This window comes from Haliotis rubra, unplaced genomic scaffold (genome assembly GCF_003918875.1).
Source record: "Haliotis rubra isolate DU_JTF1 unplaced genomic scaffold, ASM391887v1 Scf82, whole genome shotgun sequence".
Classification (NCBI taxonomy): Eukaryota; Metazoa; Mollusca; class Gastropoda; order Lepetellida; family Haliotidae; genus Haliotis; species Haliotis rubra.
The window spans coordinates 2,078,206-2,099,609 of record NW_025767546.1 but is presented as its reverse complement, the minus strand read 5'-3'; the positions used below and the strand labels follow the sequence as shown (position 1 = coordinate 2,099,609).

The following is a 21,404-nucleotide window of genomic DNA, read 5'->3' as shown; positions in this document are numbered from 1 at the left end:
AACTACCCGGGTTTAGGGATCAGACTCAACGGCTATCGTTGTAATACTCCCTGATAAAGTGATAGATATGTGGTGCTGTTCGGAAGAGCTTACGATGACGTCATCCCTTTAGTTCCGCCATTTTCTACATCGGGATGATAGTGACCGCGAGATCTTAAAACAGATCCTGTCAAGCCATGGAAGGTTTTTAAAATGGTTCTTATCATGCTGTTTGGTCGAGTTATTTAGGGGCGGTCAATAATGTTTAAAAGTGGTTTTGTTCGGAAGAACAATTCGGTTTTAATACTAGTGTTGTAAACGTCAAAACTTTATCTTAAAACTTCACTTTCTGCATGTAAATTAGAATTTACAAAGGTGATTTTGACTAGCGATAAAAATAAAGATGGTGAACTTGGCAACGTTGTTATTTTGAAAATACAAGAAAATGATGTTTTATGGGGTTTTTTTATACCCTGATACCCTCTCTGTTTCCAATTCTATACTTTCAGAACACAGAGAGCCGAGTATTTTCACGTCCATAATTCTAAGGATTATGTGGGTTTTTTTATCGTTGTCAGTAGTGATTCATGATTAACCTCCGCCTTGGGTGTATTGATAAAATGTCAATACAAACTGTTAGGTTAGGCATCCAAAATTTTGATTCACAGTTATTTTATCCATCTGCCATCTCCATGTGGCCCCATCACGGGTACGAGCTAAACGACCCGTCGTTGTGTAGATGACTTCATATGTAATACATGTACTCGGGAACTGTATATTCATATATTTCCTACCTATTCACGTCAAGTTTAAAATCATGACACGTTTTCTTTTAACCGACGCATGGACGTTTGCGTTTGTACATCCAGAGAAGGGAAGAAGTTGTGGGTACGGGGGCAAGTTGACAACACGAGAACAATGTCTGTGACTTGTAAGTCACAATCAAAATACTTTTCAAAATATTTACGTTTTTTTTAAGATTATCCCAAAACGTCAGTGTATACTTTCTTTTGTTCGTCAGTATATTGGTCCATGTGTAACTGATAACTGTAATCCCATATACACATTTTTAGCGATTTTCGTCTCGTATATTGACGACAGAATGATATTTAAGCTTTGCCAGACATCTTAATCTTGTATAGCCGAAACCTTTCTCTACCACTCCTCGTCAACTAGTCCGATACAAGAAGGTATAGCTGTTTAACCAAGCAGCAGATTTGTCTAACAAAGTAGTGAAATCCTTTTAATCCTCCCTAAACTCCAGGCTTAATTAGTGTTGTACTGGGGCCGATTGTGCTGGAGTGGAGACAAGATAAGCAGTTACTTTAAACTGAGGCTGCAAGGAGCAGGGATCAATTTCGGGGAGGGGGTCATTTGTCATTCAGCATCACTTTCTTCTGTGATAACTAACGGTGGCGTCGCCGACAACCCAGGAACGTGATTTGACGGCTGCGAGATGGGAAGGTACGAGCGTTGTAAAGCTGTGCAGTAGGAGAACGTCTGACCTCCTGCGACTATGTCCCGCTAATGAAATCATTTCATGAATTAATTCCCGTTGTTTTATAACAACAACAACATCAGCAACAACTTAAACAACAACAAAACTAATAATCAGATCTGTATGTACAAACTATTCTGCAAGATTATTTCGCGTTGAAAATGTTTGGGAATAATTTCTCGCAAGATTGTTACGAAATATTTGAGTGTCGTAAAGCATATTTTTCTGTAGTTGTACTTTTCATAGTTTGAACTAGATAATATAAATAAAATATTTATGAAGCAAAATGAACCACAATTTCCTTTATCTGTGTGCCTAGTGCACGAAATGATTAAAACTAGACCACTGTTTCACTAGCTACACGAGACACGCATTGCGATTCGTAAGTATTAAATACTGTACTTATGTATCCAATAATTTAATAGTCGTAAAGGATGTCAGGGACATTTACTGTCAATGTATTTTTTAAAGGTTATTTATTAATTGTAATGCTTAATAACTATTTCATAACTACTAACATCAATATTTATTTTCCTGGTAGAATTATTCAATTTAATAATTTTCTTTTTCGGACATCACTAGAGTAAACACACAACGGTACACTGTAAAGCTATGACTGACATTAAGTATGCATTTCGCATGAGAGCAATTTATTTTATTTTTAAAAAGATTTTAAAGGACTTGGTGTAAATTTAAATCTTTACTTTGAGTATTGAGTCTTAAATATATCGACAACAATAATGATAGTTATGATATATGTTATTTGAATACTAGTAAATTCAAAGTTATTTATTGTACTATGAAACAATCTCATCTCAAGCGTAACAGAACAAATGCATTTATGTTATTTACTGATAACATAAAATAAAAATAATTACGATGATATGATTTTACAGATTGTAATCTCCTCTGAATACACAAGCCACTCAAGACATACCGGGAGAGCATAGTCGTGTTTATTCGTGCTGGCGTGAAAAATCTTTTTTTACCTTTAAAACTTTCAGTTGGGAAATAGAAATAAAGTCATCATAACCTTTTGTTAATAACACAAAACCGACATGCATAATTTATAATTGAGAATTTCAATATATTAATATATTTTTAAGTCTTTAAAAAGTCCACGTGAGACGAGTTCCCTGTATATGTTTAAGACAAGGTGGGTAGACCTGACTGCCCACTATTTACAATATAAAATGAGAACGTAAAGTATTTTCATCGTTTTCATGTGTATATATAACTCCTAGATTAAATAGATAAGTTATTCTGTGTTGATCAAGTCAAACGTTAATTCCTTCTACATTCATTTCGGTGTTGATCGCGATGTTGATCTACCGTTGTCAACTGAAGTCAAATACCAACCTTCATCATCTAAGTTTCGGGAGGAGGAATTTTAAACCCACCTGAAGAGCGTTTGCTCAGCTTTTCTAGAATCTGTCAACAAGAAGATGTAGAAGTTGAGGCTAATCCCCAGCGAGATTAGATAATGACTTGATTTTGATACTAGCAACCAAGACTTGTCAGTAATTATTTGCTTGACCAACTGCCTTGTACATACCTGCCGACTGGAGACAACACATTAGCACTGCTATTAAACCATTAACTTGCTCGTAAGAGGTCATTTTTCATCCGCAGTCATGGGCACCATGGCTTTGACAAAGCTCCCTGTAGATCAAAGATAGGTAAAGAACTTTTCAGGTGCTCGTAATGCTTAATAAAATGTCAAGGGAAATTTAACAAATTAAACTAAATGGTTGAGGCGATAAAACGCTTAATTTCTTGTAACATATTTTGGTTTCTATTATTACACGTTGTGATTGCATTATTTTTTAATGAGTTCTTTTCATCTATTTGGAACGAAACAGCTAGCATAAAGACCCATTCGAGTCCACGCAATCTACACAAATTCATATCTGTGCAAAATCTTAGAAATTGCAATGAAAGTGTTTATATGAATGAGAACAAGGATTTCTTCAATGCATCGTCTCGATGTTTTCGACACGTAGAACACTAAATACACAGGCTAAAATATGTCACAATTGCTGTGTTTGACTTAAGCCGATTTTCATAGAAAATTAAGAAAGGTACAAGGAAAAAATAATGTACGGTCGGGAAGTTTCTCAAACTTAGGTAGTCAAGTGAAGTTTAAAAAGGCAAAGTGATGCATGTATCAACTGAGAAGTTCAAGGGCCAGACTCCAAAGTGGGAAACAACAAAGAAAATTTGATGTTAGCCACACGAACACATTTGATAATTTTCATATCAATATTTCAGAGTTATCTGCATCTTTAAAATTTGACACTTTACACTCTACATTTGACACTAGTCCTACTTCCATTTTCGTTGTGACAAATACAGCGATGAAGCCAGTCTTTGTACACAGAGGGAAGATGTCGGACTGTCTTGCAGTTTTGAATTCGCGTGTAGTATACAGGCTGTTTCTTCTTCTCTACGGGTTCTGGTTATAAAATATTACGTATAATACTAACAAAATAAATATGTTTTAACTTATATACTAGCATTTAGATAACATTTTAAATGAAGGTACATACATGTCATGCACAATGAAACCTCGTTATTGCGGAAACCAAGATTAACCGATTATTTTTTATACACCATTCGTCTAACGGGATTTTACTCCACGTTCCTGATTCATTAAGGTTGGGGCCAAAGCAAGTCGTTTTTGACTGCACATGGTTGTGTATTTAGGACAAAAAGCTGCCAGTGATATATTTCTATGTCATTTTATAATAACAAATGATGTTCTTTATTTATTTGACCCCTCGTGCAATGTCAGTACAATTGCACACCTACATAGTTTAAATTTGTTATCGTGTAAAAGTTGCATGGTTGTGTTTTCCAAAACCAAAATAAACCCAGACAAACAAGTCTGTACTTTCAAGATATTGCTCATATGTAGAGTATACTAAAAAATATGTGGATACTATTATATATTGATATATTGTGTATATATTGATTTTTATGTACAGATTGATTATTATGTATGATTATATTGATTATAATGTGCATATTGATTATAATGTATATATTGATTATTATGTATATATTATGCTTGTATATATAAAATGCAATTTACAAGTGTATGTTTTCTTTGCACGGTGGTGGATTTGGTTTATAACCACCATATCTGGGATCGCTGTCTCACTTTACTAGTGCACGTCAGTAATCTGCCTTACTTCGGGATTTACTCCCACAACAAACAGACATGCATAACTTAGACGAAATGCTTTCAAAGTTGCACATGCATAACATGTAATCACTTATTGAAATACATGTTCCAGGGCGGATTCACCCGGAAGTATTCGTTAAGTTCAAAGACTGGAACTCTCCTGCCAGACTTCCCCAACGCTCGCTTTCTCATTCTCCCCCTCTCTATACCGCGCGAGAAGGTAAGAAAGAAATGCATAATCATCATTCCATTCCAGATTGATAGTTTTCTTTTAAATATATATTCATTTCGTAAAGCTGTGTTGTGTTATTATAAAGAACGAATGTTATATTTTGAAATCAGAGCATTCATACCAAGAAAACCGGGAATTGTTTTGAGGTCTGGAAATCCAAATTAAAACAACATACTCATCTGTATTGACGAATCAACTGTATCCCGTGATGATCCGGGTTAGATTTGTTCTTCAGCAACCCATGCTTGTCGTAAGAGGTCACTGTCGTGATTGGGTGGTCAGACTCGCTCACGTGGTTGACGCAAGTTACCGTATCCCAGTGGCGTAGACCAATGCTCGCAGTGTCACTGGATTGTTTGGTCCACACTACAAACCACCGCCATGTGACTGGAATATTGCTTGCTGTTGTTGTTGTTGTTGTTGTTGTTGTTGTTGTTGCAGATGTTTGTTATTTTCTTTTACTTCTTCACAGTTAACAGTACCCGTGAAGGTCCGGGTTAGAATGAACCTTCAGTAACCCATGCTTGTCGTAAGAAGCGACTAACGGGATCGATTGGTCAGGCTCGCTGACTTGGTTGACACATGTCATCGGTTCCCAATTGCGCAGATCGATGCTCATGCTGTTGATCACTGGATTGTCTGGTCCACACTCGATTATTTACAGACCGCCGCCATATAGCTGGAATATTGCTGAGTGCGGCGTAAAACTAAACTCACTCACTCACTCACTCACTCACTCACAGCTAACAGCTCAAGAATACTGATACGGAAGAAACAATATTCATTCACCCAATCTTGTTCTTATTGTGAAAGAGAGGCGGTGGGGTAGCCTGGTGGTTAAAGCGTTCGCTCGTCACGCCGAAGACCCGGGTTCGATTCCCCACATGGGTACAATGTGTGAAGCCCATTTCTGACGTGCCCCGCCGTGATATTGCTGGAATATTGCTAAAAGCGGCGTAAAACTGAACTCACTCATGTGAAAGAGTCGAGGTGTTTCATTTATAATGTTCCGTGCTTTATTAAACCGAAACTGTTCTAATTTCATCTGACATAGGGTCAGGGACAAGAACCCCGCACCTATCCTTATGTTATACAATAACACCTGACACAGCCATTTACTAAACAGGCAATGCACAAATAACGAATATAAAGTACATTTGCGTTCAAATGGCCGTACAAGTCGACCATCAATCTTCATACAGTGTGCCTGGATCTGCCATCACTCATTCACGGACTCACACAGAAATCAGCCTGGGATATTAATTCCATTTGCAATGATTAAAGAGACGAGGAACATAACTGTAGGAAAATTAATAACTAAATGATATGCGAGATAACAGCCTCACCGCACAATCCATTAAAATTTCAAGAAGTAGTAAATTTACGTCTGTCTTCCCCAACCGCTAGTCACGTCACCGCCTTCATTTTGTGTGGTTCATTTCTCATTTATTGTAACATTGATAAACCAAGTGTCCCCGCGCTGTTATTAATTGTTCTAAAATCCCGACTTATTCCCAGTCTGAAATGCCGCGAGCACCTTCAAAGCCTCGGCAAACACGCGTTATTTAGACGGAGCCCAATGGGCAGGCTGTTTTCAAGGGGTGCCGTGATGATTAGGAGATTTATTTGGTTTGTAATTTCCTCGAAGCCGTGGGCTGCCGGAACATGGGGATGGAGAAGGGGGAGGGTATCTGCTGATGGGAGGGGCGGGTATCTGCTGATGGGAGGGTGTGTATCTGCTGATGGGAGGGAAAGGTACCTGCTGATGGGAGGGAAGGTATCTGCTGATTGGAGGGCGGGTATCTGCTGATGGGAGGGTGTGTATCTACTGATGGGCGGGAAAGGTATCTGCTGATGGGCGGGGCGAGTATCTGCTAATGGGCGGGCGGGTATCTGCTGATGGGCTGGGCGAAAAGTATCTACTGATGGGCGGGGAGGGTATCTGCTAATGGGCGGGGCGGGTATCTGCTGAGGGGCTGGGCGAATATCTGCTGATGGGCGGGGAGGGTATCTGCTGATGGGCGGGGAGGGTATCTGCTGATGGGAGGGAAAGGTACCTGTTCATTGGAGAGGCGGGTATCTGCTGATGGGAGGGGCGGGTATCTGCTGATGGGAGGGAGGATATCTGCTGATGGGTGGGAGAGGGCATCTTCTGATGGGAGGGTGTATATCTGCTGATGGCAGGAAAGGTACCTGCTGATGGGAGGGCGGGTAGCTACTGATGGGAGGGGCGGGTAGCTACTGATGGGCGGGAAGAGCATCTGCTGAGGGGCGGGCGAGTATCTGCTGATGGGCGGGGAGGGTATCTGCTGAGGGGCTGGGCGAATATCTGCTGATGGGCGGGGAGGGTATCTGCTGATGGGCGGGGAGGGTATCTGCTGATGGGAGGGAAGGTACCTGTTCATTGGAGAGGCGGGTATCTGCTGATGGGAGGGGCGGATATCTGCTGATGGGTGGGGAGGGTATCTGCTGACGGGAGGGGACTGATGAACGGGGAGGGTATTTGCATTTGGGAGGGGTGGGTACCTGCTAATGGGAGGGGAGGGTGGTTAGTGATACAGTGCTGAGGGTTTGAGATACATTGAGACTCGGTCTAGCTTAACCTTCTTGGAAACGTGTATCTGTAGAAATATTCATGTATGTGAAAGACGCATTAAATACACTAAACGCCAAAAGAAACGTTACCCTCCTTCCTTTATGACGGAGGTACCTATCTTCAGCTGGCGTTGTGATGCGTGGACGTCCACTTCTTGGTCTGTCTACGGTGATCCCAGTCTGTCTGAAGCCCTGAATAAGTATTATAACCGTGATACGGTGGCATCCGTGGGCGTTGGCAACAGCATTGTATGTCGACCCCATCTGCACCATCCCAATGGCTCTTTCCCTCCCTTCAGCTGTTAATCGTGGCATATTTCTCGTACTTGTGTACCAGATCATGTCTTCTAGGCTCTCTTTATACCCTATATAATGGATGTAGGTACTGTTTGAATATTGCTGCGTTTTGGCGATTGATATTGCTATGTGTAAAATGGGAATGGAAAAATGTTACTTTGTTAGCAAAAATGTTAACAAAGATAATTTCAGATGTTCCTAAACATTTTTTCAAAATATCAAAGACACGTTTTACTTTTTTCACTAATGCAAATCAGCAGAAAATGTGTTAAAAGACTGAAATCATAGGAATGGTTATTTTACAATTTTACACACTCTACAACAGTTGTTTCTTGTTTTAATAGTTGAAAAATGGTGACTTCAAATGGTTTATCATTGTCCCAAAGCAGAATGTTATTTCAACTTTTCTTTTGGACATCAAAATCACTATTTCACCCAAATCTGAATGCATTTGAGAATTTATTTTCGTGATTTGCATAAGGCTGTGTTGTTAAGCTTTCTTGAAAACTAAAATCTTCTCATATATCTTCGATAGTTTTTCAGTGATTCATAAAGGAAGGAGGGTAACGTTTCTTTTGGCGTGTAGTGTATGTCATTCCATGTAATATCATTGCTCACTGTTGTTGCTCACTGCAGATACCTCTCCCCTCCCATCAGCGGATACCCTCCCTCCCATCAGCAGATACCCTCCCCCTCCCAGATACCCTCCCTCCCAGATATCCTCCCTCCCAGATACCCTCCCCTCCCTTCAGCAGATACCCTCCCTCCCATCCCATCAGCAGATATCCTCCCTCCCATCAGCAGATACCCTCCCTCCCATCGGCAGATATCTTCCCCTCCCATATATCCTCCCCTCCCATAAGATATCCTCCCATCCCTCCCAGATACCTCCCCTCAGCAGATATCCTCCCATCCCATCAGCAGATATCCTCCCCTCCCATATATCCTCCCCTCCCATCAGCAGATATCCTCCCCCATCCCATCAGCAGATACCCTCCCTCCCTCCCATCATATATCCCTCCCATCAGCTCCTCCCCATCATCAGCAGATATCTTCCCTCCCATATATCCTCCCTCCCATCAGCAGATATCCTCCCCTCCCATCAGCAGATACCCTCCCCTCCCATCAGCAGATATCCTCCCCTCCCATCAGCAGATATCCTCCCCTCCCATCAGCAGTCCCATCCCAGATACCCTCCCTCCCATCAGCAGATATCCTCCTCCCATCAGCAGATATCCTCCCCTCCCATCAGCAGATACCCCTCCCCCCATCCAGATATCCCCATCCTCCCTCCCAGATACCTCCCCTCCCATCAGCTCATCAGCAGATACCCTCCCCCTCCCATCAGCAGATATCCTCCCTATCCTCCCCTCCCATCAGCAGATACCCTCCCTCCCTCCCATCAGCAAATATCCTCACCTCCCAGATACCCGCCCTCCTCCCATCAGCAGATATCTCCCATCCCATCCCCTCCCCTCCCATCAGCAGATATCCTCCCTCCCAGATATCCTCCCCTCCCCATCAGCAGATACCTCAGCAGATACCTCCCCTCCATCAGCAGATATCCTCCTCCCATAGATATCCTCCCTCCCATCCCCTCCCTCCCATCAGCAGATATCCTCTCCTCCTATCAGCAGATACCCTCCTCCCCTCCCATCAGCAGCAGATATCCTCCCTCCCATCAGCAGATATCCTCCCCTCCATCAGCAGATATCCTCCCCATCAGCAGATACCCCTCCCATCGGCAGATATCCCTCCCATCAGAAGATATCCTCCCTCAATCAGCAGATATCCTCCTCCCATCAGAAGATGCTCCGCCTCCCATCAGCAGATACCCTCCTCCAATCAGCAGATACCTCCCCTCCCATGTATCTCCCTCCAGTCAGCAGATATCCTCCCTTCCATCAGCAGATACCCTCCCCTCCCTCCTATCAGAAGATACCCTCCTCCTGCCGTCAGCAGATATCACTCCCCTCCCCTCCCATCCAGCAGATATCCTCCCCCCCATCAGCCAAATACCTCCTGTCAGCATCCTCCCCTCCCCCATCCTATCCTCCCTCCATCGGCAGATATCCTCCCTCCCCCGTCAGCAGATATCCTCCCTCCAATCAGCAGATATCCGCCCCTCCCATCAGCAGATATCCTCCCTCCCTCCCTTGAGTCCTCCCTCCAATCCCTCCTCCCATCAGCAGATATCCAGATATCCTCCCCTCATCATCAAGCAGATATCCTCCCTCCCATCAGCAGATATCATCAGCAGATACCTCCTCCCCTCCCTCCCATCAGCAGATATCCTCCCCTCCCCGTCCCATATATCCTCCTCCTCCCATCAGCAGATAATCAGCAGATACCCTCCCCTCCCATATATTCCCTGCCTCCCTCCCCCCCTCCCATCAGCAGATATCCTCCTCTCCCATCAGCAGATACCATCCCTCCATCGGCCCTCCCATCAGCAGATATCCTCCTCCCCTCCATCAGCAGATACCCCCCTCCCCCGGCAGATGCCCATCATCAGCAGATACCCTCCTCCGAACAATGGACGGCCAAGTGCACCGAAATATTTCATAGTGCAAGGCAAGCGGATTTCTCACAATACGACAAAGGACTATGCCAAAATGTTACAGTAGTGAGGAACTCTTCGACCTCTAGAGATACACATTCACATCATTCTGTACCAGTGGAACGTTTTCTCTCAAAGGGAACATCTTCTCCGTCACAAACAGAAACATTTCCCAACCGAACTAATATATTCTTGTGTGGAACATTCTCTGTACTTGTAAAGAACTATTTTCTCTACCGCTGGAACGTTTCCTCCATTTTGTTTCCGGTCTGTGGCTGTGATTACGTTTTCTCAATACTTATACAAATCACCTTTTAGCTGTTTAGAAAGCGTGTTCCCACAAGTTCAAATACAAGTTCTAGATGCTGTAATAAGTGCAGTATGAAACATGGAAACTGTCTCTCTATATTTAGGTGAGGTGAGGTGAAATTGGGTTTAACGTCGTGCTTGAGAATATTTCGCTCATATGACGACGTGCATGCGTGTGTATGTGTATGTGCGGTTGCTTGTACTAGCCCAGACTTAAGCTGGTTTTAGAGTGCTAGGCCACTGAGATGCCATGCAGCAGTGAAGCATGAATACCCCACTCAGACACATTATACTGACTCCGAGCCGACCAGTCCTTGTTGTACCCATTAATGCCGAGTGCCAGGCATATTTTAACGTCTTTTGGTATGACGCGGCCGGGGATCGAACCCGCGACCTTCCGCTCTCCGGGCGGACGCTCTAACCACTACACCACGGAGGCGGTCCTCTATATTTAGGACAAAGATAAACTGCTTGCTACATATACTCCAGAATTATCATGAAGCATTGGTGTGTTTGAATGCCTTGGATGACAATTCCTAGAACTGCTAATTTACCAAAATATAATGCTGTGTTAATGGGTTAACAATTGCTCGGTAGGGCTCTTGTTTACTCATCCCGAGACAATAATACTTTTGGGAAGGCAAATTGTCCGCCATATTGATATGTGTCGGAATCTCCTTGACCCATTCCGTAACATGTCGACCTTTGACAGTGTGAGAACCCGTCTCCCATAGATACGTTCCTTTATTCGTTATTTTGTGTGGACGTTGTCTTTGGCCGTCAGGTCCCTGTGATGGAATCGCCAGAAGCGTGACACTGATGACAGTTTCCCACCATGAACTATAAGCACGCGATTTAAGTAGGGATTTGGCAGCTTCAACCACATTCTCTAGGGTCCGGCAGCGACCAGTACGTACCCTAGGCAACGTGGTAAGACTACAGTCGTCCCTTTGATGTGGACGTTGATAAGAAAAGAAGCGACGAGGCACGGAGCGCGTGCACAGGGTTGCGTGTCCGTTTACGTAGATTCGCGATCCTCTCTTGTCATGTTGTCTTGATGTTAGATCGATAGTGGAGGGATTAGTGTACATACACCGTACACACTTGGTTACGTCACTTCTGTAACGGGGGCGAATCTACAGGTGTAATGGCGATATGCCTGTGTCTTGTCATTTAGTCATCAGAGCAGGGACTCGAAGGAGTGAGTGAGCGAATTTTAGTTTTACGACGCTTTCAGCAATATTCCAGCAATGTCACGGCTGGTGACAACAGAAATGGGCTTCACACATTATACCCATGTGGGGAATCGAACCCGGGTCTTCGGCGTGACGAGCGAACGCTTTAACCACAAGGCTACCCCACCAACCCCTTAAAGGAATAGTTGGTAGATGGTTCTCTGTTGGCATCTGACCTGAGTAATTTCAGAACAATAATTAGTTCTTGTCAGAATCTGATTTGAAATACCAGTACTACATGAATTCCAACCCGGTTCCGGTTCTTCTCCCAATTGCGTAGATCGATGCTCATGCTGTTGATCACTGGATTGTCTGGTCCAGACTCGATTATTTACAGACCGCCGCCATATAGTTGAGAGCACCCTAAAACTACAAATAAACATGCACTTATATTCGCGGGTTAACGTTGAGAATCGATGTAAGCATCAGGTGAAGTAATCTTCCTGGTCGTGTGCGTGTCATCGTGACCCGAAGTCAGGGACAGTTGCTCACGTGTGTTTGTCCTTTATTTTGTGATACATCCTGATACATTCTGCATCACGCTTTCATTCAGGATTCATCAAACCATTCTTGTACTTGCAGGTGGAGACGTTTATTATGATGTATAAAACCCATTGTCAATGCATCCTGGATACGGCAATAAACTCAAACTTTGAAGAGGTAAGACTTGTAATTTCTTAATAACTTTATTTCAATATAGCGGTTTACGGATATAATCGACTAAAAAAAGTGAAAGGGCACAAAACGAAATGAGAATGACAGCATTAACTCTCAACCATTCTATTTTTGGCAGATTAAAAAAAATACAGTGATGCAAAGGAAAGGTTATGTAAAATATAACTTGTTAGATAATAACAGGTAACTGATTGAATTATAGCACACGTTATAGTTTCTGGGCACTTTGAATTCCATTCGATGTAGATGATGATGATGATGATGATGATGATGATGATGATGATGACCATGATCACGAATCCTGTAGAGAATGCTACACAAACCCTTGCAATGTATGTCAAGCTGCTGCCAAGGCGATTATATTATGCATTCACATTACCCCCTGTCCCAACGGGTACCCACAGGCCACTGTATGAGAAAGGACAATATTTTGCTTAATCAGTGAAGAAAACATCTTAACAATATTTCTATGTCTAGTTACCCTAAAACGACCAAATGTTTTATATTATCCTCCCATTATCGATGGGGAAAGTGTGGTTGCTTGCTGTAATGTTTATTTCAAATATTCGGCCATTCATTATATCTCTCCACACTTACACATAAGTCATCAGTACACATCAGTAATATGCCACACAAATACCACTTTCCAACACTACCTGCTGATGTATGGTCCAAAGATACTATGTTCCCTGAAACTGCTGTTGACACCAGCATCTGCCCCGCGCTGTAATGGTTCTTAATAATTACATGCTGCTCAAGTCTGCAAACAACCAAATCGTCGGATATTAATCCGGGTTCGTTTTAGACGCCATTTATTATCAGAAAAGATAGCATCACCCGACCTCTAGCACACTGGGGTTGATTAATTGGGAAACTATCGGGGCAAGCGTCCCCCACATCCCGGTTCTAATCTCAGTTTTACTCGAGTTCTACCCAAATAGTAATAAATTATCCATTTTGACCGTATTTGGAGTGGGCGGCGTCCAATTTTCCATGCCTTACGCTATCGTTCGCTATTTGGAGTTGCAATATATCCTCTTATGACGTTGTTCTGCATGCAATATATTCTCAAAGAAAATGAATTATCTGGGATATATTTACATATCACACTACAGGTTATGATAAATTGGTAAATAATGTTTACATGACTATTATTATTTACCCGCATGTAATACGATTCACGTTAATTAATTTTGGCATATAATTTGGTAATATGCAATAACTTAATAGTGTTTTATTCGTAGTGCATTGTGTAACAAAAACAATAAACTTTTTGTTTCGTTATATAAAAATGGATTGATACTTTAGGAGATGAGGGTTTGAACATTCACGATACTAATTGGCAAAGCATGAACTGAGCAAGTATAAAACAGAACATGAGTTTGTCTTTGTGTTTTGTAATTCGTAAATTATATAAGTAAAGCGTTTTATAGCATTATATCTATTTCACTAGATGATCGGATATGCCAGCCTCATTCCTATTAGAAACGTTTGTAAAATGAAAACCCAGAAGGTTTTGTTTCGTTAAGTTTAACGCCGCACTATGAATTCAGGAGTACTGGGTGGGTTGAATAACGTAGTTGCAAGATCAAATGTTCGAAAATATTATAGATGCCGCAAATGAAGAACTAAAAGGACTGATTTGATAAAATTAGATGCCATGGATAACTACGAAATACAAAATATTGTTTCGAACTGTTATATATGACTGCCATTGCCTTGAAATGATATATTATAAGATTCATGCAAATGTTTCTACTTCAACCTGCGCCATCTTCTTCCAGATTCAGAACTTCCTGTTGCACTTCTGGCAGGGTCTTCCGGAACATCTACTCCCTCTGGTGGAGAACCCCGTCATCATTGACATCATCTGTGTGTGTGACTCCATCTTGTATAAGGTCAGTCTATTCACGAGGTTACGATGCAACGTCCCAACAATGCAACTTTCAACACCCTTCACCATTCTCTCTTTCGGCATACCTGTACACAATAGGAAGGTCAAGCAAGAATGTTTTGAGCTCGTCAATTGTTGTATGATAATGTTACTTTTTCCAAAAAGGGGACAAAAAAATGCGTGAGCTGGAAAGACTTGTAATAATACTATTACAATAACAATAATATTACAATGTTAAAATATTAAATGATAATACAACCTTAAGAAATATCTACCAAGAGTTTATTGTACGATTCCGACTGTGTCATCATCACCCCCTAGCCATAAATTATGAACGGTCCCTAATGTTGCGAAAACCTGCCCCATCGCGGGCATATATCACAAACACATGCAAAGGCAAGGCAATTGTTCACCTCAAAATACGTGAAATCAGGGAACTGCAATCAAGCATCATGTATGTCACCCCTGCGTCAAATTTTTAAGTATCCACATGTCTATTTTAAACGTTTTGAAATTTTTACCTGGCATCGAATGTCAGTAATTCTGGCCAGACTACTTTTGTGATGGTGTTCTACAACGTTATTCTTAATCTTTATGACACCAGTTTGGTGACACATTTCTAGGTATTGTTTCATATCGATAACTTTTTATTACAGGTTTTAACAGAAGTCCTGATTCCCGCTACAATGCAGGAAATGCCCGAAACGTAAGTAAATATATTTGATTTGTTATACATACGTGGATACGGGTGACTCGCACATGATGTCCGATGTTCTTTCGGGGGTTATTTTTAGTTTTGATGCGTCTCCAGCTCACTGACATGTTTTGTTCCCTCTAGGTTGCTATGTGATATCAGGAATTTCGCCAAGCACTGGGAGAATTGGGTAACAACGTCCTTAGAAAACCTTCCCGAAGTCCTCGCCAGCAACAAACTTCCGGTAGCCAGGAGATTCGCCTCATCATTAAAACGACAAACATCATTTCTTCATCTTGCCCAGGTAAGAAGCACCACGTAGTCCATTAAATAGTTTTTGCAGGCATGGCACGGACCAATCTACTCGGCGGGTATTGTAACCTCGGTCAACTCTTTCAGGAAGCCATATTGAAACTCGTGCACGTGACTATCACAATATAGAACACAAACTGTCAGCAGTTGTGAATTTATTTTAAATGTTCCCCAGTTCTTTTGTTTTCAAAAGATCTTAGACTTAATGTCGGAAAAGCACTGAAACTGATGTCTTCAACCGTGTGCAGCTTTATCTGCAGTTATGCGACTAACTTAGTGAATTCATGCAAGTTCACTACTCTGTTGCTGCCCGAACAGAATGTTGGTATCAGAATGGGTCTAGTCGATCTTAATGGACCAAGTCGTTTATGGCGCCACGATTCGCTGCTCCGTAATGAAATGACCGAGGTTCGAATACCAGTGATGTTTTGATTATGATTCTGGTTTTCTCGCACCATAACTGTAGTCATGGATTTCATCACAGTACTTTTAGTTCCGCTGTCTTCATTCGCTGTTGTATTACTGTTGAAGCTGCGTAAAACCACTCACTCACTCACTGAAACACTCACTAACTCAGTAATTCACTCACCCGCTACCAATCACTCAAAACGCTCAATAACTACGGAATAGTCGACCTACTCTAATATCAAACTGCATAACGTGTGATAACGTCATATCCCATAACGTCATTTTGTTTAGCCTTATGAGTCGTGGATGAGCCTGTAATCTAAGTCGCTGCTATGTCCTTAGTCCTGAGTTCCGTTCTGGAATCCTCGCGTATGACAATTCGTCTATCAGCACCATAGAGACGTGATTTTTTCCATAAAAGAACCTTGGACTTGCAGTAGCAGTGTATGAAATATGACCTGCCCGACAGCCCGTAACCTGGTAACTTTTGGTCTGGGCTGGCAACTTTTGGAAGTTTTTGCCATTTATATAGACCAAATCATCACATTCGGGCTGGCTATTTTTCAAACCTATTTCATAGACTGCTTGTAGATCAAGCGTTAGGATGTCAAGTATGCGAGTTCAATATAGGACCTAGAAGTTTCGCGAGGCGCTACTTCCGGTACTAAGCTGGTTCCCCGCTCCCTTTGCGCACGCCAACTTGCGATATGCTAGACTGGGCCCAGCTTACTTCCGGTACCAGATTTCCGGTGACAAACGTATATTCAAGAACCAGTTCCGGTTCCAATTTGCGCGACCGCCAAGCATGGTTGTGAACTTGGTCCAGTAACAATTTGCAAACTATTACGACTGTGAACAGCTGTGACAACCAAGCATGGATCTACACTTGGTCCGGTCTAGTAAAGCCATGCTTGGCTGTCACAGCTGTTGACAGTCGTAATACTTTGCTAATTTGGGGGATGGTTGGGTCGGAAATTTAATATTCCTACAGGGATTATCGGTTCCTTACTGTCAACTGACAACCATGACACCACTGGAAAAGGCATGAAACGTTGTTTGTCACCGGAAGTACGAAGGTCTCGCGAAGTGCCGTGACCTACTTACGGGCCCTATATATTTCTCAGCGACCTTGTTAGATTGATGCCACATGAATGTATTTTGGAGTACAAGGAACTTCACACTTCAGATTTCACATTTCACAAAAGAAAATAAATTGATCGAAAATTCTAATATATTCCAACTTTGATTAAGAAAAATAAAAGTCTGTGTTTTTGTTCATGAGGTCTGTTTGTATATCCATTACATATCAAAGTGTTCTGTGTACATCTAAAAGAGAGTTCGAATTATGCTTCTACATATCACAATAACATAAAAAGTAACGTAATAACGTTTGATTTTGAGTATATGTTTGACACAACAGACAATTTACGTTTTCAAATGAATACCCCCCAGACCGCTCGACCAGTCCTGTACGACGCTCAACTAGTCAATCAATCGATAGCCGATATTGATCGCATCGATCTCAGCAGCATCGGTTCGCAGGCTCTTAATAACTCTAAAGACGGTGAGGAGACGGAAGTGAACGCTGAATGTAAGTATCGAGAGAGTAAGTATATTTGTACGTTTAAAATACCTTCACTCTTGTGTGCATCTTTCCCTGTTCTTTCGTTGTACGCAAACTGAATCTGATTTAGAAAATATTGATTAAAGATTATACTTTGCTTTTAGATATATTCTATTGTAAACGTCTATGTCTCACGACAACTTCAGTATAACATCCCAAGCCTACACCCACCCCTCATCCACATGGTTAAAATAGGTCACCCGTCCATGGGAGTGTTGATGACGGATTAGGCAAGCCCGTGATAGATCTGGGGCTGAATATGGAACGCTGATTAGAATCCCACTCAGGAAGGGGGATACCTTATGATCCCTTCCCCAATACCACTGCAGATGGATTGCCTCAACAGTCTTATTGTCGTAACAGACAATGCTGTTTTACTGACAAGAATGAGACAGGTCTGTCATTTTTGGTAGAAATATCACCTTCTGGGAAAGTCGTTGCAGATTATGTTTCCCTGGGGAATTTACGGCAGAACATGTCACCTTACAGGGAATTCATGGCAGAACATTTCATTTTATAGGGAATTCATGGCAGAACATGTCACCTTATAGGGAATTCATGGCAGAACATGTCACCTTATAGGGAATTCATGGCAGAACATGTCACCTTATAGGGAATTGATGGTAGAAATTTACCTTCTGGGGAATTCACGGCAGAGGAGGTCACCTTCTGGGGAATTCACAGCAGAGGAGGTCACCTTCTGGGGAATTCACGGCAGAGGAGGTCACCTTCTGGGGAATTCACGGCAGAGGAGGTCACCTTCTATGGGAATTCGTGGTAGAACAAGTCCCTAGTTAATAATTCTTGGTGAATAATACTTTCTGGTGAACCCATAGCGGGCAAACCCTGGATAGAACAAGGAAATATATAGGCAAACCCCTTCGCTCCCCCAGTGACAGAGTAGTCCCCTAATCTTTCCATTATATAATTACATTATCCCAGTCCATTTTACGCGTGACTATTGAGATTTACTTTCATATATGTTTCAGTTTTACGAGAGTTTAAGGAATTGCTACGGAAACAGGCTACCGTAGAGGCGTTCACGGAGTGGCTTGACACGGTGGTGGAGCAGAAGGTCATCAAGGTAAGCTCTCTTTATAGACAGTCGCCTCTTTAAACCAAACCCCTGTATTTGTAGAGGGGGTGGGGGAGGATATGGCCGACTTTCGGTCTGTATGCCCCCTCTACCACAACAACCCCCCAAATTCAACCTTTATATACACACACTGGGAACTTACGGAACATCCTTCTGTATCACTGGGTTATTGTAAACCGATTATTCAAAAGCCCCACCTAATGTGTAGTTACTTTTGTTGTGTTGGATACATGCTAAAAGATGCAATAGAGGCTTGATTAAGAATTATTCAAATTATGTCCTATGTTATTCATCATAAAAGATATTCCTGTCATGTTCACATTGAAATATACAGGGTCCATGGCTGGGTTTTAGAAAACATTTGATTTCATGAAATATTGGTGAAGTCACATGTCGCCAGGCTTTGCCACACAAAAACAAACTGGCATTTTGTGTGTCTTGTAATAAAAAAATACCCGTTTTAAACTAGTCACCATGACCATGACCATGACCATGACCATAGCCTAACCATGAACGGACAACCACAACCACAACCCCAACCCCAACCTCAAGCATAACCACAACCACCCCTACCCCCTCCACTATTGGAAGATCAAACGGTAGTTCCGATAGTAAAGTGGGTGATCACAGGCACAGTTAATAATCTTGACTCGATATCATGGACACTCTTTAATCCAAATAATCACCGATCAATCATCCCGATTACCACCCCACTGCTGGTGTTGCACGTACAACCACATCAATAGCAAGTCGAATGTCTCTAATATATTTCTTGTTGTCAAAGCCTTTGTTCTGGAATTCTGGAATGCAAATGGTAATTATATGTTTAGTTTATTCCCAAATTGAATAACACAGCTCTTAAACAAACACAAGTGATACTTGGATTGTTTTTGTTACTTTAATCCAAGCAACGGTGATATTTGAACAATAAGGAGCGCTGTCACTGTTATCGAACGAACATCTACACAACTCACTTACCAATCCATTAGGTAGGCCCAATGAGGACGTAGTCTGACGCGTGATAATATATGTATCTCACCCATAACAGGATAAGCTTTTAAGTAAAGTATTTACAGGATTACTCCAACCCTCCTAATTTGGCTTTAAGGGGACAACTTAGACCCTTTTAGAGAGGACTTAGATGGTCCAGGAGTTTTAAATCGCGCCAAACAAATTCGGAGGGTTATAAAAGCCACTGAATATTTTCGGTACCGATGTCAAATATTGATAGAGGGAGTCATTGTACATGTAAAAACTCCGCAGCATAATCGGGCTCAAATAGACTCTTTCAAGTGTTCCTGATCGGCAAGCAAATGCTAGAGTGTTAGGACATGATATTAATCGAATTTAGCCGGCTTGTTTTCACGTTTTAACTATCACATTCTCAGTTCGAGCATACGGCGCGTGTGTATTAAGAATATCGTATTCCGCAGAGTTGGTTTGTTGGAAAAGATTTGTCTGGGTTGTGAAGGGATTATGTCATTCGGCATGGCGTGTGGGTGATAACTCATGTTCAGGTTCGCGACTCGGGTATTGGTGTTGCGCGGCCATCAATCAGGATGCTATTGATATGATGACATAGGGGCGTAATCTTGTTAAATCGGGGATAGGGTTATTATGCTTTGGAAAGAGTGGAATTTAGGAAGTATAAGCTGTCGAATAAATAGTACCACTTATGGTGTGTGAAACGTCACTGAGAAACATCAGCATTTCAAATTATTCTGACACGGAAACATTATACAAACTTCAACATAATATTCAAGTGGTTTTCATTTCATACATTTCATAAAATTCAGAAATGTGGGTTAGTCGGTAGAAATCTTTTTCTTCGTGCAGTTTGAGTAAATTAAGTTTAAGAATATAAAATACTAAGAGCATTGTTCAGAAGCTGAAAATAAATTATGTTTACCATATCTAAAAACACAATCTTCCCTTCAAAATTAGTTGTATATTGTAATAATTATAAAATTGTCTGTTGGATTTAAAAAAATTATAATTAATAGACAGTTGTGGTATATAAATTATAAACATATTTGCATCAAACTGTATCCATAACAATATCCGAGAGCGGAAGGTCGCGGGTTCGATACCGTTAAAATATGGTACTTGTTGGTCCCTGCCTGGCGCTCGGCATTAATGGGTACAACAAGGACTGGTCGGCTCGGAGTCAGTATAATGTGTCTGAGTGGGGTATTCATGCTTCACTGCGGCATGGTATCTCAGTGAGCTAACACTATAAAACCAGCTTTAGTCTGGGCTAGTACAAGCAGCCGCATCTACACATACACACGCATGCACGTCGTCATATGAGCGAAATATTCTCCAGCGCGACGTTAAACCCAATTTCGCCTCACCTCACCTTACCTCACCTCACCTCACCTCACATAACAATATCCCCCTTTTTCCTCACACCAACTTCAAAATGCCTCTCTCAAAGAAGTCAAGGAAATTATACACGGGAATATGGGTAAAATCAAACACAAAACCTACAGAGAAAATATACACGGAAGGTACCTAGTTATTGTTTTAACTGCAATCTGCATAGATATCAATACCTTTTTAAAATTTCATATCATGTCCCTCCTTAAATATTGTACACAAGCCTGACATATTCAACTTTTGAAAATAGAATAATATACACATTAGTGTACAATAATTATACACGTTTTCATATCATGTTTATCTTCAACTTTATAGCATACCTTGTCATGCTCAAGGGTTGTAGATTATTTCTAAAAACAGATATTCATCATCATTTCATGTACAGTATTGGGGCGGTGGGGTAGCCTAGTGGTTAAAGCGTTTGAAT

General features: G+C 41.7%; 1 protein-coding gene across 1 annotated transcript in view; it reads left to right on the top strand.

Moving 5' to 3' along the window:
* LOC124261987 (DNA-binding protein RFX6-like) overlaps positions 1–21,404 on the top strand; it is an 84,074-nt gene that overhangs the window by 48,953 nt on the left and 13,717 nt on the right. Inside the window, 7 exon segments of the mRNA XM_046696368.1 lie at positions 4,777–4,884; positions 12,475–12,552; positions 14,352–14,465; positions 15,118–15,167; positions 15,300–15,459; positions 17,328–17,466; positions 18,489–18,583. Of these exon segments, the coding sequence (XP_046552324.1) occupies positions 4,777–4,884; positions 12,475–12,552; positions 14,352–14,465; positions 15,118–15,167; positions 15,300–15,459; positions 17,328–17,466; positions 18,489–18,583 (744 nt within the window).